The sequence below is a fragment of the Typopeltis vanoorti genome, chromosome 16, assembly GCF_054136105.1.
Source record: "Typopeltis vanoorti isolate ZY-2024b chromosome 16, IOZ_Tvanoo_1.0, whole genome shotgun sequence".
In the NCBI taxonomy this organism is placed as follows: Eukaryota; Metazoa; Arthropoda; class Arachnida; order Uropygi; family Thelyphonidae; genus Typopeltis; species Typopeltis vanoorti.
This window is the reverse complement of record NC_143564.1, coordinates 101875623-101897590: the sequence shown is the minus strand read 5'-3', so window position 1 is coordinate 101897590 and position 21968 is coordinate 101875623. Positions and strand designations below refer to the sequence as shown.

General features: G+C 36.1%; 1 protein-coding gene across 5 annotated transcripts in view; it reads right to left on the bottom strand.

Annotated features, from left to right (window-relative positions):
• LOC150098221 (N6-Methyl-AMP deaminase-like) overlaps positions 1 to 21968 on the bottom strand; it is a 129776-nt gene that overhangs the window by 24698 nt on the left and 83110 nt on the right. For all 5 annotated transcript variants that reach the window (XM_090406091.1, XM_090406096.1, XM_090406094.1 and 2 more), the window contains 3 exons: positions 16998 to 17078; positions 12689 to 12827; positions 518 to 618 (listed from right to left, as the gene is read on the bottom strand). In XM_090406091.1, the coding sequence (XP_090262217.1) occupies positions 518 to 618; positions 12689 to 12827; positions 16998 to 17078 (321 nt within the window). The remainder of the gene's footprint in view (positions 1 to 517; positions 619 to 12688; positions 12828 to 16997; positions 17079 to 21968) is intronic.

Below are 21968 nucleotides of genomic sequence, written 5' to 3'. Positions count from 1 at the left end.
GCATAAAAATTAAATGATTAACAGAAAAAAAGAGAGAAAAAGATGCACTTGGAATGTGAAATATTAGCTTCTTAAAAATGAATATAGAATGCATACATATTTATTCAGTTACTAGGGGGGCTACGCCCCCCCCCCCCCAAGTTCCGGACTGGTAGGCTGGTTCTCCTTGAATTCTGATGACTTGAAAGGGGGGGGTTTCCTCCCAACCCTGGTAGGCCAGTTCTCCTTGAATTCTGATGACTCAACACTCAGGGTAGCCCGAGTTTCAAAACATGACATAAAAATGCTTATCATTTTATATATATAGGGTAGATATATGACAAAGTATATCAATGTAAGTTTTTTCAATTCCTTGACTTTCAAATAGCATTACTGAAATCAAATAAATTTAAATAAACTTCACATTTGCACCTAATTAATATATTTGCCATTATTAAGCATATATTAACAACAAAGAATAGTTAGCACTTGACAGGTTCAGTTTTAACCTTTTGAAAGGTGTGATAATAATACTTACACACAAAACATAAGGATAATCATTCTCTATCCATTGTTTCAAATGGTGTTCTGCATATGATGGTACTGTTTTGGAAATCATGTTTGACGTCAGACAGATCTCTGGAAAAAAATGCTAAATTTATTATTAGTACTTTATAAAAAAAAGTCACAATATTTTGAATAGTTTTAAAATTGACCCAAAAAGGATCCATTTATTGCATTAACCAATTTTTTTTTTAATGCAACCATCTGGACTCCCATAACAAAGGATGAAATTTAGAAGATTTTGAGGAAATGTAATGGAAAAAATGCATACCAGCAAAGGTTGGTCAATTGGTAGAGCCTCTGCTTCTAATGGCTTGCAAAAAGTTAAGCAGGTTTGAGCGCGGTTAGTAGTTAGAAGGGATCCAATCGTTCGATGGTGTTGGCACATTCTCCCTCGATGAGTCTTTGGACTCCCTGGAGGTGTCACATAATAATAATAATAATTTCAGTAATGACTTGACATTTCTAATGAAAGTTCTCAATCCATTATGAAAACACGTCAGTGACAATTCTCTTTAATATATTATATTGTGAAACAATACAGTAAAGTGCTTCTCAAAGGAAGTGCCATGAAATTTGTAATGAAGTCAAATGACCTAAATGTTTTTTAAAAAAAACAATCATTAAGTTAGTTCATGTGAAATTTTTCTGCATCAATATGAATGAAAAGAATGTTAATTTCCAACATGGGTTTCATGGAGAAAATGAAGAGCATTATTGAAATCAAATAAATGTAAACACCACATTTGCACCTAATATATGTGCCATTATCAGAAGCATATATTAGCAACAAAGAATGGTTTGCACTTGACAGGTTCGGTTTTAACTTTTTGAAAGGTATGACCTTTTATGTGTAAAAGCTAAATACGCACACACCAACATGGAATGAAAAAGTAGTATATAGCAAGCTTAATATATTATGAAACTCTCCTAAGTTATCTTCCTTAAGAATATTTTCAAATAGACATACAACACAAAAAGAGACAATCATAATTGAGTACTAATGAGCATTTGAGATTGGAATGGCTGAACAATTAATATTTATTAAATAACAGGAGAAAAGACCTACCTTCAGAGACTGTATCAATGAGCATGATGGTTGCTCTTAATGGTTCTTCTAATTACACTTGGACAGTAAACCATGAAAATCAAGACCATGCAATTATATAAATGAGTTAAAGTAAAGTAGAATAAACCAACATTTGGTGAACTATACTGAAAAGTATTTTAAATGTTGATTATAGTAGAATAAAATTAGAAAAATAATTGGTGTTACTGAAACAAAGAAGACAAAAACAGATAAGACTATTATGAATAACTATACAATGTGATCAGGCCATAATAATTGGAGAAAGAAAGGAGAAACTATAGCATTCAACAAAAACATTAAGGTAAGTTACTTGAATGGCAAGCAATTTCAAGTAGGGTCATGAATGCAAATTTCAAAATGGGCAACTAAACATTTGTTTTGATGCATTTGTTTCTATGGTCTCACAGAAGCTTATACTAGGGAAAAAGTGGAGGAAGAAATGTCTAGAAAAACTGAGATGATAAGAAACAATGAAGTACAGAAGTTAGTAAGATGCTAGTGAATAATAATGAAAGCCAAAGCACAACATAAGAAAAAAATTAACATAATACTAAGATTTGCACATTGAATCTGTGCTTAACAACAATACTTCAAGAGCTTTTTGGGAACAAAAATTAAGAATGTAATGAATGTAACTGAGAAACAAAATAGAAAAGTAAAAGAATCTGTGTATAATATCCTGGTAATCTTCATATAAACAAATTCTTTAATTAATGATAAATACAGTACAACAGAGGATATTGAAAGGATTGCTAAAAGAAGTTAGACTAAAGAGTGGGAAAGTGAAAATTGTTAGTCTTTTCCCAAGATAAATTAGTACTGAGTTAAGAAAGAGGTTCTGACAGCAAATATGTTGCACCTGCAAGTGTAGATAGGTTTCCTGTGAACAGATAAGGATTGGTTGGGGAACTAGTGTTAAGAAAGGGCAGACAATTAGTTTCCTTCTTCAACTGTAAAACAGATCCTAGGGCGCTTGCAGTTAAGGTGTGGTGAAAATGTTTCTAATATAATCCAAGCCATGGAAAAAAAAAAATGGAGAACATATCATCGATGTAGCATAGCCATATTATGGATCTGAGTGGAATCCAGTGTAATTTTTTCAAAGAGTTCCACAAAAAAGGACATAGCTATGCCTTTGCCATGCCAAGTGAGGCAAGTCTCCATAGCTTCAGCTCAATCAGTACAGACAAAGCCCTTTGGTTGGAAAGACCTGGGTTCCTGTCCCATCTAGGATGCAGAGAGTCTTGAGCAGGACTTAACTGAAGGTGAATTAGCTGGTTTGATGTGGACAGTTTTTTTTTTTTTTTTTTTTAACCCCCAAAATCTCAGATTTTTTTTTATCTTGCAAAGTGACCAGAAGAACACATGCAATTTACCAGCCATAGTACTGCAGATAGAATTAATTGTCCTATCATATGCAGTATCAGGTTTCTAAGGAGCAAAGATATGATATGTTCTTCATTTTTTTCCATGGCTTGGATTATATTAGAAACATTTTCACCACACCTTAACTGCAAGCGCCCTAGGATCTGTTTTACAATTGAAGAAGGAAACTAATTGTCTGCCCTTTCTTAACACTAGTTCCTTGGCTTTCTTAACACTAGTTCCATTGAGTCTTATATATGAAAGTAAAGATGAAGGAAAATAACCAGAGTGCATGGTAAAGTTGATTAAAGCAGATATATTGGGGGAGGGGAGAGTCTGAATAAGTTATGGTTTGTTTTTAGGGGACATCAGTGAAAAGTTAATTATCGAAATTAATTATATCAAAACTGGTCATAATGTCTGTATTTGAGGATTATATCTGTCAAGTTAGACTTGACATTTCATATGTGGTTCCCACTCACGAAAGGTTGTAAGCCTATAGTACTAATTAAAATACATACTTATTTATAACTGACCATTACAAAAAACAAACTACATTAGTGCCCACCAGTTTCGTCAGCAAACTGTCTGGCTTTTTCAAGGCATTTACGGAGACATAAAAACTAGTAAATGCAAATTGAAAGGAACATAAAAAACATTGTAAACCAACTAGTAGCTAAGGTTACACGTTCACGTGACAGAGAGGACTTATTGTTCTTATTCATTATCACGCATGCGTGTTTGTTGTAATCATGTAATGTGATTACTGACTAGCTGTAGTTCAGATTGATTTAGAGAGAGGATCAGGTTTTTCTATGAACTGTTTAGGATTGCACCCTGATTTCTGTTAAGGTTTCCACCGGTTATTAACACTATTGTGGCTTCCTTGAATAAACAATGTCTGTAGTCATCATCCAGATATGGCATGGAGCTGTTTTGCCACTCTATCATGTGGTTAGATGTACAGAAATGATGTGCTAAGCCGGAAAAGATACTTCTGTTGTGGTTTACATCACCAACATGTTCTTTTTGTCTGATTTCTAAACTCCGTTAATGTTTGTCTGATGTAGGCAAGACCACAGGAGCAAGGATGTAATATATTCCTGGATATTTGTAGAAAGGCACCTTATCTTTTGGGGATCCTAAAACTTGTCTGATGCTGGTGGTTGGTTTGAAGACCACTCTGATGTTGTAGGCTCTTAGTATTCTGGCTATTTGATAAGAAATTGACTTGATGAAAGCGATCACTACAGTAGAAATGTGCTGAGAGCGTGATCCTTCTTCTTGCAAAATGTAGCCAACACTATTAGATTCAAAAGTACGATAATCCTAGACAAAGCCAAACAACCTATTCTCAATATGTCTCCTTATGATAGAAAAGCAATTCTCAATGAAGAAAAACAAAGATATCATTATTACAAAGGCTGATAAGGGAAATTCTACAGTTATCCTTAACTCTAAAGATTATTATGATGAGTTAAACGTATTACTATCAGACAACTCCACCTATAAGATCCTAGACAGAGACCCCACAATAAAAAATCATAATGAAACAAACCAACTAATCAGAAATTGTAACATTTGGCCAGAAGAAGTGAAGAGAACACTAAAATTCTCAACATCCCATTACTCCAAGACTATATGGGACACCTAAAATACATAAACAGGATATGCCTCTCTGTCTAATCGTTGATGGAAGATCATCACCAACCTACCTTTTGGCAAAGCATCTTGCAAACTTATTAAATAATAAAATAAGTTCAATAGAATCGTATATCAAGAATAGTCAACATTTTGTAAATAAACTCCAAGCTATTAAAATTGCACCAACAGACATGCTAGCCAGCCTAGATGTTGTATCCCTTTCCACCAATGTTCCAGTAGAAGAGGTAATAAACATCATCCAAGACATCTTTCTTCTAGACATCACACAGATGTTTAGACACTGCCTTCAATCTAATTTCTTCAAGGTTAACAACACCATATACCAACAATTAGAAGGCCTAGCAATGGGAAGCCCACTATCACCATCTTGTGCAGACCTTTTCATGGAAAAACTTGAAAAAGAAATTCTTCCAACAATCTCCCCTAGACCATCTACATGGTGGAGATAAGTTGACAATATCTTCATTATATGGCAAGGCAGCTTAGAAAACCTAAAATCGTTTGTGGATAAAATCAACTCAGTACATAACAAGATAAAATTCACTCTGGAAGTGGAAAACAACAACCAACTGCATTTTTTAGACATCTTGATTAAGAAACAATCAAATAGTGTCAAATTATCTATTTACAGAAAGCCCACAGATACTGGAAGATATCTTCATTATACTTCAAACCATCACAAGACACACAAACTGAGCATTATCCACATGTTGAAATATAGAGCCAGAAAGTTTATATCAGAAGAGGAGGATACACAGACTGAACTCTCACTAATAGCCAACACATTATCACAAAATGGATATCCTCAAAACATCATCAAAAAATATCTATACGGTGACAACCCCAGACAAGAAGAATCACGCTCTCAGCACATTTCTACTGTAGTGATCCCTTTCATCAAGTCAATTTCTTATCAAATAGCCAGAATACTAAGAGCCTACAACATCAGAGTGGTCTTCAAACCAACCACCAGCATCAGACAAGTTTTAGGATCCCCAAAAGATAAGGTGCCTTTCTACAAATATCCAGGAATATATTACATTCCTTGCTCCTGTGGTCTTGCCTACGTCGGACAAACTTCACGGAGTTTAGAAATCAGACAAAAAGAACATGTTGGTGATGTAAACCACAACAGAAGTATCTCTTCCGGCTTAGCACATCATTTCTGTACATCTAACCACACGATAGAGTGGCAAAACAGTTCCATGCCATATCTGTATGACGACTACAGACATTGTTTATTCAAGGAAGCCACAATAGTGTTAATAACCGGTGGAAACCTCAACATAAATCAGGGTGCAATCCTAAACAGTTCATGGAAAAACCTGATCCTCTCTCTAAATCAATCTGAACTACAGCTAGTCAGTAATCACATTGCACATTTACAACAAACACGCATGCGTGATAATGAATAAGAACAATAAGACCTCTCTGTCACGTGAACGTGTAACCTTAGCTACTAGTTGGTTTACAATGTTTTTTATGTTCCTTTCAATTTGCATTTACTAGTTTTTATGCCTCCGTAAACGCCTTGAAAAAGCCAGACAGTTTACTGGCGAAACTGGTAGGCTCTAATGTAGTTTGTTTTTTGTAATGGTCAGTAATAAATAAGTTTGTATTTTAATTATATAAACGACCAAATGTGTTTACTTTAAAGCCTATTTATAGTACATTAATGCCATGAGCTGGCTATGGATTTTTTTTAATTCCATTTTTTTTTTTTTTTTTTTTTTTTTTTTTTTTTTTTTTTTACATGGAAGGAAATATGGCCAGCAATAAGATAAAGTTTTTGTCAATACTAATCTCAAAGCCTACTCTTGGAATCTGCAAAAGTTCTTTAACATTCGCCTATTCAAAATAAATTTGACTGTCTCTACTACTACTACTATGTTCACTGGGCATCTACAGATGCCGTATGGTCACTCAGATGCTTGGTGATGTTCCACACCAGGCCTCGCCATGTAGTCCTGTTGTTTGCTTTTCTGGCAGCCCCAACTCTCTGAAGATCAGTCACTCCACACATGCCATCCATCTATCTCAATGATGGTCTACCCCTGCCTCTTTTCCCAGGAACTTTACCTTCTATTACTGTTCTGAGAAGTCTCTTTCCATCCTTTCTATGTGTCCAAAATATTTTAATTTTCTTCTGTCAATATCCTTAAGGAGCCTTAAAGTTCTTCTGATCTTTTCTAACACCCATTCATTTGTATGCCTTTCAGTATATGATATCCTCAACAGCCTTCTGTAACACCACATCTCAAAAGCAGATATCCGTTTCTTATCTGACTTCTTTAGGTTCCAAGTATTACATCCATAAGTCGCTGTTAGAAAAACAACTGTATCCAAAATCCTCAACTTTGTTCCTATGGAGATAGATCCATCCTTCCAGATTTTAGACAGGTCTCTGACTGTTGTTTTACCCATTCCTAACCTTTTTCTGACATCTTCCAAACAGCAATTCTTCACATTAATAATGGATCCCAGGTACTCAAACTTGCTGACTTCCTCAATTCTTTCTCCATTAAGGTATACTTGTTTCTCAAGAGCTTCTCTGTTTGTTTTTCCTTTGAGAACCATGATCTTTGTCTTGCTAAGATTGAGTTGAAGTCCTCTGTTATTACTGATCTTGTTAACTTTGTCAAGAATTAGTCCTAGTTCTTCCATGTCATTACAAAGAAGTACTGTATCATCAGCATACCTCAGATTACTGATCAATCTACCTCTTATCCTAATTCCTGTCTTGAGCTTATCCAATGTTTCACGCATGATGTCCTCCATATATATAGTATAACTCTTTCCCACTTTTGCATTTAAGTCCCCTAAGATGTACATTATGTCTCTCTTCAGTAGGCAGTCCAAAACAGTTTGTAAGTTTTCATAGAATTCCTCTCTCTACTTCAGGCCTATCCGTATGGAGTGCATAAACTACCACAATTGATACATTGGTAGGCTTTGCCTTAAGTCTAATAGAGAGAGTATCCTATCATTAATGGGTTTATAACCAAGAAGGCTTCTTGTCTGAGCTGTCTTCAGTATCACAGCTACCCCATGATGTTTTGAGTCACCACCTGAGTAAATAACTAGCTTACCATCCTGTCTTTTGAAGTGACTTTCTCCATTCCATCTGGTCTCTGTAATTCCCAAGATGTCAATTTTATACCTATCCATCTCTTTACAGACAATCTCAAGAGTACCCATCTGTAAACCCCAGACATTCCATGTGCCTATATAATATTCCTTTCTAAGATTAATCTTATACCTTCTGTGTTGCTCATTCACAGTATCACTGACTTTTGATGGAGACTGTAATATACTTCTCAAATAGGACTCTCTGCCTAAGCCCTGAACGCAGCTCTGATTATTCTGCGCAACAGCTGATGCAGCATGAGATGCATTATAAGGCACAACCATATTAGCATTTTGGAGTGAAGTCACTGCAAGAAGAAAGTGGTAGGGCTGCAGAGGCCCTTTCCACATAAGATGAAATAGCAAAATAGGAAAGATTCACCCCTAGCCCTCGAATACTCTAATAGCATTGGGGGGGAAGGAGCAAGAAAAGAAAGAAGGAAAGAAAAAAAGGGAAGGGACCAGTCTACAGATAATATAACAGATGTATATTACATGAAGTAAGGCATGGTCCAGCATCAGGTACCCTGGGTTTGCCATATGCTCGTACTCACTAAAGTGAGCCCTTGAGGATTTTTTAATTCTATTTTTTTTTTTTTACATAGAAGGAAATATGGCCAGCAATAAGATAAAGTTTTTGTCAATACTAATCTCAAAGCCTACTCTTGGAATCTGCAAAAGCTATTTAACATTTACCTATTCGAAATAAATTTACTGTCTTACTCTACAAAAAATATCATCATCATCAGCTGAATGACCAAGATCTTTACTGCACCCATAGAGGATGCCACTTAACAGTAGGATTGTACCACTTTTCAACCTAGTCTGTGTTTGCTTTTCTGCAGTTTGCCTGTGTACATATTTGATCAAGTCAAAATGCTGGTTAATATTGTAGTAGTGAGTTTGAAGCTGTCTGGTGTGAGGTGGAGTCTAAAGATCAAATACATGGCGAGGTGTTATTACAGACCAAGTTGATTAGTTGCTGGTGACTAAGAAATGCATTGCTAAATCAACCTGATGTGTGCTAAATGAGTAGTTATAATGGGTGACCATAATTATCTGAATATTGATTGGGCAGCTTGAAATCTCATATGAAGAATGAAGCTAAATTTATTGAACTGTTAAGACAACTTCCTTAAGCAGCATGTAACAAAAAGAACTTGAGGCCAAAGAATGTAAGGGTGTTTCACAGTTAAAGATGTAGCTGTTATCTTCCATGTTGTACTAACCTGGGAAGCGGCTAAGTATATGGATGCTTCATTCAGAACTGCAGAGTAGGAAATTATGACCAACTAAGTAGAATACCAGATTTGATCCCACAGTATTAGTTGCTAGATGGGAAGTATTTAAAAAGAAAATACATAAATTATACAATATGGGAATGTCCCCAGAGTTCGAAGAATAGGGTAAGAGTGAAATGGATGTGCAATCTTAATAAGTAAAAAAGATTAAGAAAAATATTGTGGAAGGAATAGCACATCCATAAGGATGATCAGTTATGAAAATTATAAGATGCAAGGCAGAAGAGCTACCAGTATTGTAAGAAAAGCTAAACATGCATATGAAAAAGAAACTGGCTCTGCAAGCTGGATGAAGAAATGAGAATGTATGAGGAAGAACTAGAGTTGTATAAACTGAATAAGAATTCAGTAACAGGAACTGAAGGGATGTCAGCACAGATGCTAAAAGAGTGTTTAGCTGAACAGGCTGGCTGTATAATTTGAGTCTCAGCACAGGTAAGATTCTGCAGGAGTGGAGAGAACATATGATAATTCCATTGCGTAAGAATGGTGCAAAGACTTCAGTATCTGTATCAACTTATCAGTACCTCTGAAGTGGTGGTGAAGATTTTTGAAAAGTTAGCAAGGGCTCACCAACAGAAATGGGTTGATAGATATCCTATTCTTTGTAATGAACAGTACGAGTTTACTAAAGAAAGGTCATGTTTGAGTAAATTGTTTACATCGTATAATAATGCTATTATGGTTGAGTTGGACAAGGATAATGATATAACATGATACTTTTGAACTTTGCTAAAGCGTTTGATTTGACAGTAAATAACAAAGAAGGCTATTACATAAGTGGAGGATATAGTGTTGGATTATAAACTGTCTGGACAAGAGTATGGCTGACTGACAGATATCAAAAAGTGGTGTATGGAGGATGTGAGTCTGCAAGATTTAAAGTGACCAGTGGTGTACCCTAGGGGCCTTGGGCAACTGTTATTCAATCCTCATATTAATGACATTAGAAAGAATTTCACAGGAGACGCATAACTATTTACTGATGATATAAAGATAGGCAGTACTTGCACAATGATTTGAACAGGCTGGAATTGTAGGCATATGAAAATGGCTATCAGTTCAATGCTAGTAAATGTTAAGTCATTATTATCACTGCATATTATATTGGAAGTATTATGCCAGAAGAAATTGAACAGGCTAGGGATCTTGGAGTTTTAGTAGAGAGGAAGTTGAAGTTCAAGGACCATATAGCAAAGATTGCAAATACAACTCTGAGAATAATTGCAATGCTGAAATCAACATTGACATTTTAGAATAAGGAAGTTATTTTATCTCTTTACAATGCCTTGATAAGGGACAATTGTGTGCAGATAAGAGTTCCAAGTAGGGAGGGTGCAAAGGAGTGTTAAAGATATCAGGATTGTGGAATGTAGATTATGAGAACAGACTGAAAATTTGTGAAATGTTATATACTAGCAAATAGAAAAAAAAAAGGTGATATGATAGACACCTACAAACTTCTGAGTCACAAAGGATACCAGCAAGTGGAATTTTTCACTTTGTAAAGGATGATGAGAGGACAAAAGAGCGTTCGTGAAATTTGAGAATGAATGCAGCCAAGAAAGGGGGTGAGAGCTAGATTTTTCTCTATCTAGAAAAAAATTCTCTAGCTGAAGAGAAACCATTCCAATTATGCATCACTCTAGCTAGATTGATGCATTGTTGGAATAGCTTGCCTATGGAGGTGGTGAATACAGATAGTGAGTGAATTCAAGAAAGGTATATAACAGCTGATGTGGGCAATATGTAGTCTCTCTAGATAAGTCCCTTATGTCTTGGAGGTCTGGTTATTAAGAATGAATTATTTAATTATTATCCCTAGATATGAAGCAAAAAGATGAATGAATGATAGTATCTAAGTATCCATGACAGGTAAAGTTACAGGTCAATTAGTAGGTCAGCAATTTTTTTTTATTCTTTCAGATAAATATGCATTCTATTAAAATTTTATCACTTTTTTGTTGCTGTTTTTATTATGTGATTATTTTCACAGTATACTAGTAGATTTAATATGAAATTATTATTGTTACAAACAAAATTATTATTAAATATGAAATTATTATTGTTACAAACCTCTATAAAGTTAACAGACTCATTACATAACAGATTTCAGTCAATCAGCAATATATCTATCATACTGAACTTGTCCACATTCTTTGCATTTGTAACTGTTCAGCAACATATTCCATTCCTTGCATTCTTATAGAACTTGCAGGCACAGGCTCCTCTTCTCATTCCCCTAGCTATCTGTAATCACCTCCAAAAGAATTCTGTAAAATCTACTCAAATAGCTACTTCTATACATTCTCCTAAAGACTGACTACAGCCTCTTGAACATCCGGTGGTATAAAGTTCCTTGTGCCTGCAGGTTAGCCTACTTTGGACAGACTGGTAGATCAGGTAACATCTGCCTTGAAGAACATAAAAATTACATTTGAGATCATCTGTATGGCAAGTTGGGATACATGCTTTGGATACTCCTTCACATAGGATCAGATGGAAAAAAAACATTTATATTAGAATTCAATACAGGTCTGAGAGGCTATTCTTAGAATCCACATCAGCTATGAAGCACTCTCCCAACAAGTATGGTTGCATTAATTTACACCAAAGATCTTGGAGACTATCATTTTAAGACCTAATAGCCAGACTTCTGTAATTAACTCTGTAGTTATCTTACCCATAGAGAGTGCCACGAAGGACATTAGTTTAGTGCTGTGGGCCTATTATTGTGCTCTGATGATGATAGGTAGAAACTAGCGAAATATTTGTGAGTTTAATAAATATTTTTTTTTTATGTCTGTTATACAGGTAAGCACTATTATGAAGCTACAAGTAGGAGTTTTTGATAGTGCAACCCCACCCAAAGTTATAGGCAATAGTGAGACTCAGCTAGCAGCAGATGATATAATTACAGTGATAGAATGTGAAGGGTTTAGCATTTTCAGGGAAGACAAAGAAATGGCAATGAAGGCTCAGCTCTGGTAAAGTCCCAAAAGAGTACAAGGAAGGCAAAAAAAAAAAAAATTTTTTTTTTGAAAGGAGGCTTTAATTAAGACTGCAGTACAAATTATACTATCCACTCAGCCAATCAAGCCAACTTTTGCATCCCATCTCCTTCATATTCACTCCATACATTCATGAACTGCACATTTTTTGCTTGACAGAACTTGGCTATCATGCCATTCATCATATCTGCTCTCACTTTTTCTCAACTACTGTCAAACATGACAGTACACTTAACCATTTTCTGAACAATGTTATCTTTTTGCATGATGTAACAACTTTTTCCTCAACTTTCAAGCCACCTGTGCCTGAATGACCACTAATTCTGATGTCAATCCATTCTTTTCACACAAAGTTGCGGTTGTTGATCTCAGGGCACTACCCAGAAAACACCTTATTTCTGTTTGATTTATTTATTAACCAATTAGAACTGCTCAAATTAATTAATAACTAATTAATAAATGATAATAGGGCCAATTATAAATCCATAAATGTTTATAATCTTGAACAGACAACAGTGACTCAAAGGATTATATTTACAAAATTAACAGATAATATCATAAGAATATACATACAGAAGAAACCATACCTAATGGTATATTTGCTTTCTTGAATGAGTCAAAATTGACTAAAGATCCGCCTTTTGTTGGGTGGAGAAATGTGCCATGTCCAATTCTGTCAGGTGAAAGCTGAAGGAGCAGTTCCACTTCTTCATTCTGCCCTGGTATCTAATAAAGTTTGTATTGTATTACATTAGCTTTTATAGATTGAGTACCACCTAGTTACTAAAAATCAACATATAGAAATTAACAAAAGAATAAAATATCTATATTTTTTATAAGTAGGCAAACCAATGTTTGCAATATGAAAAATTTGAAGTTCTGAAACAAAAAAAAAATAGCTGAACAAAGCCTTACAAATTCTGACATCTTGAAATGTTTTGATATTGCTCTATTAAAAGACATGGTTTTGGAAAAGTTCTATTGTCTTTTTATTAGTGTTTTTGATTACAGATTCCTTTACCCTATCAACACTCATAAATTGGCTGACTCTATTCAGAGTTTATTAAATATGATGGCTTGGTTGTGCCGAGTGGTTAGCATATCTGCTTTTCTATCTACAGACTGCAGGTTTCATGGGTAGAAGTCACATAAGGAAAAAAAAAAAAAGGTAGAAAAATTAGAATACCCACAGTAGAACACTTCCCTCAGAATACCTGACTGTATTCAGACGTAAGCAATTTGCTTAACTGATGATCCCTCCTTCTAGTTGCTTTCCCATAGATGCGCTGTTGCTGCATTATATCTTTTCTATAGGTATTTCTATAGGCACTGCTCCAATGAACTGGCTGTTACTATCTCTCTATTTTCTTCTAATCATGTATGAACATGAGAAACTGATGGTCAGCATCCATATACAGTTCAACTCCAAATTCATTAGATCAACTTCTCTGCCTTACACCTCTGTTTTTTTTTTTTTTTTTGGAACAGTCTTTTCCAATGATTACAACCATCAGGTCTTCAAGAAACACAAACAAATTCCTTTATTCTTTTTAACTACTAAACATACACATGGCACTGTCATATCATAGATCTTGGGACTCCGGTGTGTGTGTGTGTGTGTGAGATTGCTATTTAAAAAATATAAATAAAAAAATTAAGCAGATCAGTTGCTGATTAACAGTGGTAAAATCCACGCTGACGATCATTTATTCATTGAATGCCTTCAAGATAGAAGAAGAGCATGGTTGATGTTCTCTCCATTACTTTAGATAGGATTGAGGTGAAGGAAAATAAGCAGTACTTTCATAAAAATATGTCATCCTTATGAATTAGCTGTGTGTAGGCTAATTTCTATACCATGGGATAGATACCAGTGAAATTAGAAAACATAAAAAGGTAACACAGAGCTGGAATTCAAACCTTCAGAACAATTGAAGAAATGCCATCAGGACTAAGAGACTCTTTTGGTACCTGATTTGGACAAGATTCTTCTGATATCTTTCTGGTACAAGATTGGGGGGAGGGGGAGTTGAGTGTTGAGTTTTTGGAATGGTTGAAGAATTTACCAAGATCAATTATGCATGCATTTGAAGAAAAGTATGAAGCAAAGAGTTTTTTGTTTTTTTTCTCCCCTCCTGTGAGTTATGATTCAACAGAACCCATCAGGATGTAAAAAAAGAGATGGGAGCAGTGTTAGTTATGACAACTACTTCAGCAACAGACCAGAACACGACTGCCATTTGAACACATAGCAAGATCCTGCTTTTAGCTCTTTCAAAATCAGTTTTTGGATCCACTGATAATTTTCTTGTAGCTATTTCAGACTTTGGTATAAGCAGCAAATGAAGATGAAGATTGGGATGAAAGTCAGTTATGTATACCTAATTCTTCTCTTTTACAGCCTTGGCATACCTTTTGAAGACCAAGCTTGGGTAGGGAATGAGAATTTATAGTGGAATGGGGAATGTATTATTTCCATACCAATATTTTTGTGATGCACTAAGTACCTGTGTTTGGGTCAGAAGGCAAAGAGGTTATAAAGATCATTTTGTTTTGCATTCCTATAATGTCATACAACTCTTGACAAACTACAGTTTCCATGCAGAATTAATGAAAGGTATAATATCAAAACACTGTTTCATTCAATGTGTTTAATTTAATCCTGTTTTCAAAACAGTTATTTTAAATTATATGCACTATGCAAAACTAACTGAAATAAAAAAAAATATTTAAATGGTGGACATACTTCCAGAATGATGTTGTTTAAGAGAATCATTCAGACTTTCATGAAACCTAATAATAATAAAATTAAAAAAAAAAAAAAGGTTAAAGAAATACAGAAGAAAGCTAACAAATTTCTCCCTAAAACTGAATCTTTGTAATCAACCATGCTCTACCCAATATTTGACTTTAATTTTATATAGAACTTTCTCGTAGACAGGCTTATACGTTGGTTATGCATTATTAAAACACTTGTGTCCTTTCCAAAGCAGTCCCACCAAAATCCAACAAGGAATATAAAGCTCTACAGGAAATGAAGAATAATAAAGAAATAGTTATCACCAAAGCGGATAAGGGAAACGCAACTGTAGTCCTTAACCAAAAGGACTACACAGGTAAGCTGAATGCTCTTCTCTTAGATCGGGCTACAATTACATCAATTACGATCCCACCAACTCTCAAAGTAGAAAACTTAACAGGCTCCTTAAGAGAGTCACTTCTTGGCCTGTAGAAGTTACCAACAGATTAAAGCCATTTAACTCTAACCCCCCCCCCCCCCCGTATTTACGGACTCCCAAAAATACATAAAGAAAATGTGCCATTACGTCCCATAGTGGATGGCACTGATTCCCCCACATACAAATTAGCTAAACATTTGGCCAAAGAGCTCACACACTATACTGGCAACACACCATCACATATAAAAAACTCAGCCCATTTCAAAGCCAGCATAGAAAACCTTACACTCCAACATACTGACATAATGGTCAGCTTTGATGTCTCCTCTTTATTCACAAATGTCCCACTCAAGGAAACTCTAGAGCTAATCCAAGCTAAATTTTCTCCCGATATCTCAGCCTTATTTCAGTTCACAATGAACTCAGGCTATTTCGTTTGGCAAGGAAAATTCTACAAGCAAATAGAGGGGACAGCCATGGGTTCACCACTCTCCCCACCCTTGGCCAATTTCTTTATGGAGACCTTTGAAGAAAAAGCCTTAGCCTCTGCCCCACAAAAACCAACCATATGGCTTCGCTACGTTGATGATGTGTTCGCTATTTGGCCACATGGCTCTGAAACACTTCTCTCCTTCATAACACACTTAAACAACCAACACCCCAGAATCAAATTCACCCTGGAAAAAGAGGAAAAAAACAGCCTCCCTTTCCTAGACACACTAGTCACCCGCCAGCCTAATGGAACCTTGGTTTTCTCAGTTTACAGAAAACCCACCCATACAGGCAGATACATTCACCAACAATCCCCCCCCCACAACAATATGGAGTAGTGAAAACACTATACAACAGGGCTAAACTAATCTGTTCCCTAGACCTACCTGGTGTATACCAGGTCCCTTGCAGTTGTAATCTGTCTTACTTTGGCCAAACAGGCAGGACAGCGAATATCAGAATTTCTGAACACAAGGACTACATCCGGTTTCACAAGTACAGCCATTCTGGTCTTGTGGACCATGCTCTGGATACACGCCACAGAATACGGTGGAAGAAAGCTACGGTAATACGGCAAATACAAATACGAAAGACTATTTATGGAATCAGCCTCAGCCCTAAGAAATTCTCCAAACCTCAACAAATTTGGTTGTATGCGACTGCCCCAAATTTGGGAGGCTTACATCAGCAGACCTTCAGCCCAACGGCCAAGAACACCTACTTAGCCTGCTAGAGGGCATCATCAGGACTTTTAGGAGAACAATAGCTTCATCTCTTCATTCCCAGTTACTGTGTTTGTAGTGCCTACGTGCACATGCTTTTTTTGTAAGTTCCTTTAGAAGATGGCAATGTGACATTGCCGAAATATCGGAAAATATTTATTCAAGTATAATTTAATTTATATCCTTAACTACGTTGTTCAATTCCTTAAGTGTTTTAATAATATATAGAACTTTATCATGCACAAAATCCACACATTATATTTACAAAATATCGTGTAGCAAGGGAGTTGTCATTTGAGAGGGTTATGTTCTTCAAATAACTTAGTGATATGCAGTAAAGAGAATATGGAAAAAATTACATTTCATTTGCAATGAGAAGCTTAATTATTTTTTCCACAGCCTTTTGTTTATTTTTTTTCATAGATTTGGCTATAACAATTTTCAGAGTTGCAACTTACAAATTTAAATTTTAAATTGGCAAAATTTATGTTAACAGTACCCACCTCAGCCATATGGAGTGCAAGTTTAAGTCCTGTTTTCTTAGCAAGCTGCAACGGTGGTATGAAATTATTAGGATGTCCTTCCTATAACATAGAAATAAACAATACTGATATTTGAACTGTAAATAAGTTAAAAAAATATATATATTGGCATTTCCTGAAATTATGCTATAAAGTATATACTAATAATTCATTTTCATGATACAGACACTGAACTTAGCCAATAAAGTAGAGTACGTGACAAAGTTGGTAACATCTTAATCTAATATGCTCAACTAGACACCATCACTTAAAAAATCATGCTCTTCTTAGGAGCACGTGATAAAAAATATACAGCAATGTTAATTCATTTTCACAATGGATATGCTACACTCAGCCAATGAAGTATGTCACAACATTTTAACTTATAATATGGACACATTTACAAGACTACTTCAAAAATTTGAAGTAATCTTATAAATTCTAATTTAAAATTTAAATTAGTATGCTAATTATTAACCAGACTGCATATAGCATTTTCTTTGCATGCTCTCAAAGTACTATTCACCATCCTTCTAGGTGAATTTGTCCATCTGATCCCAAGTACCTGTTTTGTGTGGAAACCAACTTGATAACTTGCACACAAAAAACTTACATGACCAAGATGGAATTTTAGAAAAGTGAATTGGCAGGATTTTTCACAAGAACTGGATAAAATAGTAAGATGGATACTCCTGTGATTCAGATTCATTGCAGCAGTCATATCAACAGTGAAGAAATATATCCCAAGGGGTTTCTGAAAGGAATACATACCTGGCTGGAATAAAGACTGTGAAGAGCTATACCAAGTCTATTTAGAATATGGCGACTGTGACATAGCTGACGAATTACTCCAGACGCTTGATAATGAGCGCAGAGAAAATGGATAAAAACTACAGAGGACTTACACTTTAAAAAATCAAGTAGAAAAGCATAGAGCCTATTAAAAAAGTTAGAGGGAAGTAACCTAATCACTTGTAAAAATCCTTTGGTAACTCCAGATCAAATTGCCTGTCGAATAACCTCGCTGTCTAGAGCCCCTCAAGATCAAAAACACACAAGGGAGGTTAAACAAACACCCAGAAACTTATGACAAAGTGAAGTTGAGAGCTCCCAATTTTCAAGAGAATTTACCACAGACGAAATAACTGAGGCCTTAAAGGCGATGAAAACCAGCAAACCTTCAGGCTTTGATGGTATTCACCCTGAATTCTTGGTAAACTGTGGAAAAAATGTTGAGAAATTTTAAAAGTAAGCAGCACGGTGTATCAAGGAAAAACATACACACAAACACAAAAACAGACAAACAAAGAAACCCTCTTGATGGATACATGGCACATTTAATCAAATAGACCAAATCATAATCAGTGAAAAACCAAGGAATTGCATTCAGAATATCAGCAGCTAAACTAATTTTATTATGTGGAAAAAATGCTCGTCAATGGCTAACAAGATTCTTTTCTCACATTTTAAGGATGGGAAACCTTCCATCAGCCTTTAAGAGAACCAAAATAATAGCCATATTAAAACCCCAAGCCTCAAGATCAAGCAGAGAACTATCGCCTAATTGTGCTCATCAGTTGCTATTATAAGCTCCTTGAGAGACTCCTCCTTAACAGAATTGGGCCAAAAATATCTGAAGTTATCCCTATTGAGCAAGCAGGCTTAAGGACTCAACGTAGTTGTACAGACCAAAGTACTAAGCCTTACTACCCATATCGAAGCAGGCTTTCAGAGATGTATGAAAAACATCTGTTGTGTTTGTTGACCTTACTGCTGCATTCGACACATATGGAAAGAGGGGTTGCTAAACAAGCTGATACAAGTCATACCATGCCAATCCATCATACAACTTTTTGGTAACATGCTTTCTGACAGGTTCTTTCATGTGGTAGTGGGAAACAAAATGAACAAAACTGAGAAAGCTGAACAATGGGCTCCCACAGGGCTCAGTATTAGCATCAATCTTATTCAACTTATATACATCTGATCTACCGACAACTAGGTCAAAAAAATTTGCTTATGCTGATGATATAGCACTCATCACCCAACACAAGAGCATCGAAGTAACTTAAGATATTCTCACAAATGACCTTAGAACCATTGGGGAATACTGTCATAAATTTAGACTAACACCAAACCTCAATAAGACCAAGGTTAGCTCTTTTCACCTAAACACCAAATTGGCAACTAGAAAACTTCAGGTCAGCTTTAACAAAATGTTTTTTTTTTTATTTTTTTTTTATTTATATTTTTTTTTTTATGTTGTGCCCATACACAAGAGGTTGGTTGATCAACCTATAGTACATTAGTAACACGTATGGGTAGTGGGTTGGGAAAGGAGAAACTTGTTTACATTTGATTTAAATGACTGTAAATTGTATTCCTTGGGAAACAGCAGGTGGGAGACTGTTTCACAGTGCAGCAGTTGCAGGAGGAAAAGAAATTTGTTCTGTTTGTTTCTAGGTGTACTGTGAAGGGATGTTGAGCAGCACCTGCACGTGTTCCAACTAGCTGAGTACTGAGTGGAGGAATTATTGATGTTATTTCAGATGAACATTTCTCATGGAAATAATTGTAGAATATACATACTGCAGAAACCAAACGTCTGTGTGAAAGTGGGGGGGGGGAGAGTTGGTAAGAGATGGGTCATTAATAAGTCTAATTGCTCTCTTCTATATTGAGTCAAGCATTTTGAAAGAGCTTTTAGGGACCCCACCCATATGTGGGAGCAGTATTCAATAGCTGGATGGATTTGTGATTTTTTTTTAATGTTAACAGCTGTTCAGGGGTTTATTAACATCTTGAGTGAAAGAGAAATCCTCATTTTTTTGAAGCTGAGGATGCAATGGTTGTGATGTGTTTATGCCAGGAGAGGTTTGATGTGAGGGTAATTCCAAGAAGAGAGATCTCCAACTGTCTGGAAATTTGGTATCGTCAAAAAGGATACTGGGAAAAAAAGGTTCCTTTTTTTTTTTATGGGAAATAGGACAGAACTGGTTTTATTAGCATTGAAATTGATGAGGTTATCCAAACCCCATTGTAGTATGGCTTGGAGATCAGAATTGAGAGTGATGGTGGTTGATGTTCTGTAGGTTGAGGTGAGTTGTGTAAGGTAAGGTTTATCAAATGAAAGCGAGGAGTGTAGTATACTGTTGTCTGCAAAACTGTATTGGGTTGGAGGTCAACTGAAGTAGGTCATTAATATATAGCAGGAAGAGGGTTGGTGAGAGGACAGAACCTTGTGGAACCTCAACATTAATTGAATGGTGAGAGGATAGGGAGCCATCCACCATCACACACAGTGTGCATCCAGACAGAAAGCTGGCAATCCAACTACAGAAGTCCTGGGTCAGACCAAATGGCGGTAGTTTGCTTAGTAAGCCTTTGTGCCAGACCCAGTTAAAGGCTTTGGAGATATCAAGTGCAACCACTTGAGTTTCGCCACTTCTCCATGGCATTTGTCCAAAGATGGGTGATATATGTGAGCAGATCACTTGTTGATCGGCAGCAACGGAATCCATACTGGCATCGTTTATTAGGCGAGTATCTTCAATGTAGTGTATTAGTTAGGAATTGATGATTTTTTTCCATTACTTTTGACAGGACAGAGGTAAACGAGATAGGGCAGAGATTAGACAGCAGTGACTTGTCACCCTTCTTGGGAATGGGTTGAATATAGGCCAATTTCCAGTTTGTGGGATAGATTCCAGTGGAGTAAGAGAATATATATAGGCGATATAGGATAGGAGTCAGTGATAGGAGTTCTGGTGTGCAAAGTTTCAGGACAGTTGGGAGAATGCCATCAGGGCATTGTATGTTGGGTGTCTGGAATGGTTGGGGGGGGGGGGACATTTACCATCATCAGTTATGCATGCATTGGAAGCAAAGTGTGAAGCCAGAAGATTGGCTTTTTCTATGGGGGGTGATATGCAATAGAGCCATCTGGATATGATAAGGGCAGGAATAGTGTCAAGCAGAAGTTACGGCCAATTGCTTTGGCGAGAGACCAAAAGGCTCGGCTGCTGTTTGGACAGGCTGCTAGTTTCCTGCTTTTTGCTCTTTACAACTCTGTTTTGGAAGCACTTAGTTTTTTGGCATATTTTTCGGGTTTCAGTATAAGCTCTAAAGGAGGATGAGTTCTTCATTTCAACCAATTATGGTATGTGTGGTGTTTCATCTGTACAGCCTTGGTACATTTTTTGGAGAACCAAGGTTTAGTTAGGGAATGGCAGTTCAGAGTACTGTGTGGAATGTATGTTTCCATGCTGGTGAGGATTACTTTGGTAATAAGTCGGTGCATATATTTGGATTGGAAGGCCAGAAGCAATAGTCCAACCATGGGAATGTGGCATAGAAAATGCAGAGGCTGTCCCACTTGGCACTGTTATAATGCCAAATTACTCTTGAAAAAAGTACATTACATCGATTTTTTACTTAGGTCAAGTCCCATAAGAATGATGTAAAATTAAATCTTGTCTCTGTTGTATATTTTGTACTAGATGTTTTTGTGAATTTTTGTAAATAGCCCTTTGGAAATTCACTGTATATACTCCTTTAATAAGAATATGTTAGAGTGTTAAAAACAAAGGCAATGTTTTGCTGCCAGAGCTGTATGTAATAGATCTACATGGCAGCATAAGAAAGGTTGTTTATAAACTTTGTGTGTATGAGAAAGGCTTACAAGCTCTACACGTAAACACCTCCAAAGTCAGTCAGAAAGGTTCAAACAACTTTCCAATGGCTGGCAAATTACAATCAACAGAAAGCTCGGAAAAGAGCAAAGAGCTGACCGAACTTGAAACTTAAGATGAAAGAATCATGCTGAATTCTTCAAGGGTTACAAACTTCATGTGAGGTCTCAGAGAAGGCATAATAAAAAGGGATAGAGCCAAGCATAGAGAGGCTGCACGGTTCCAGATGTCGCCAGAGAGAGCGCTTCCCAGATCCAAAAGT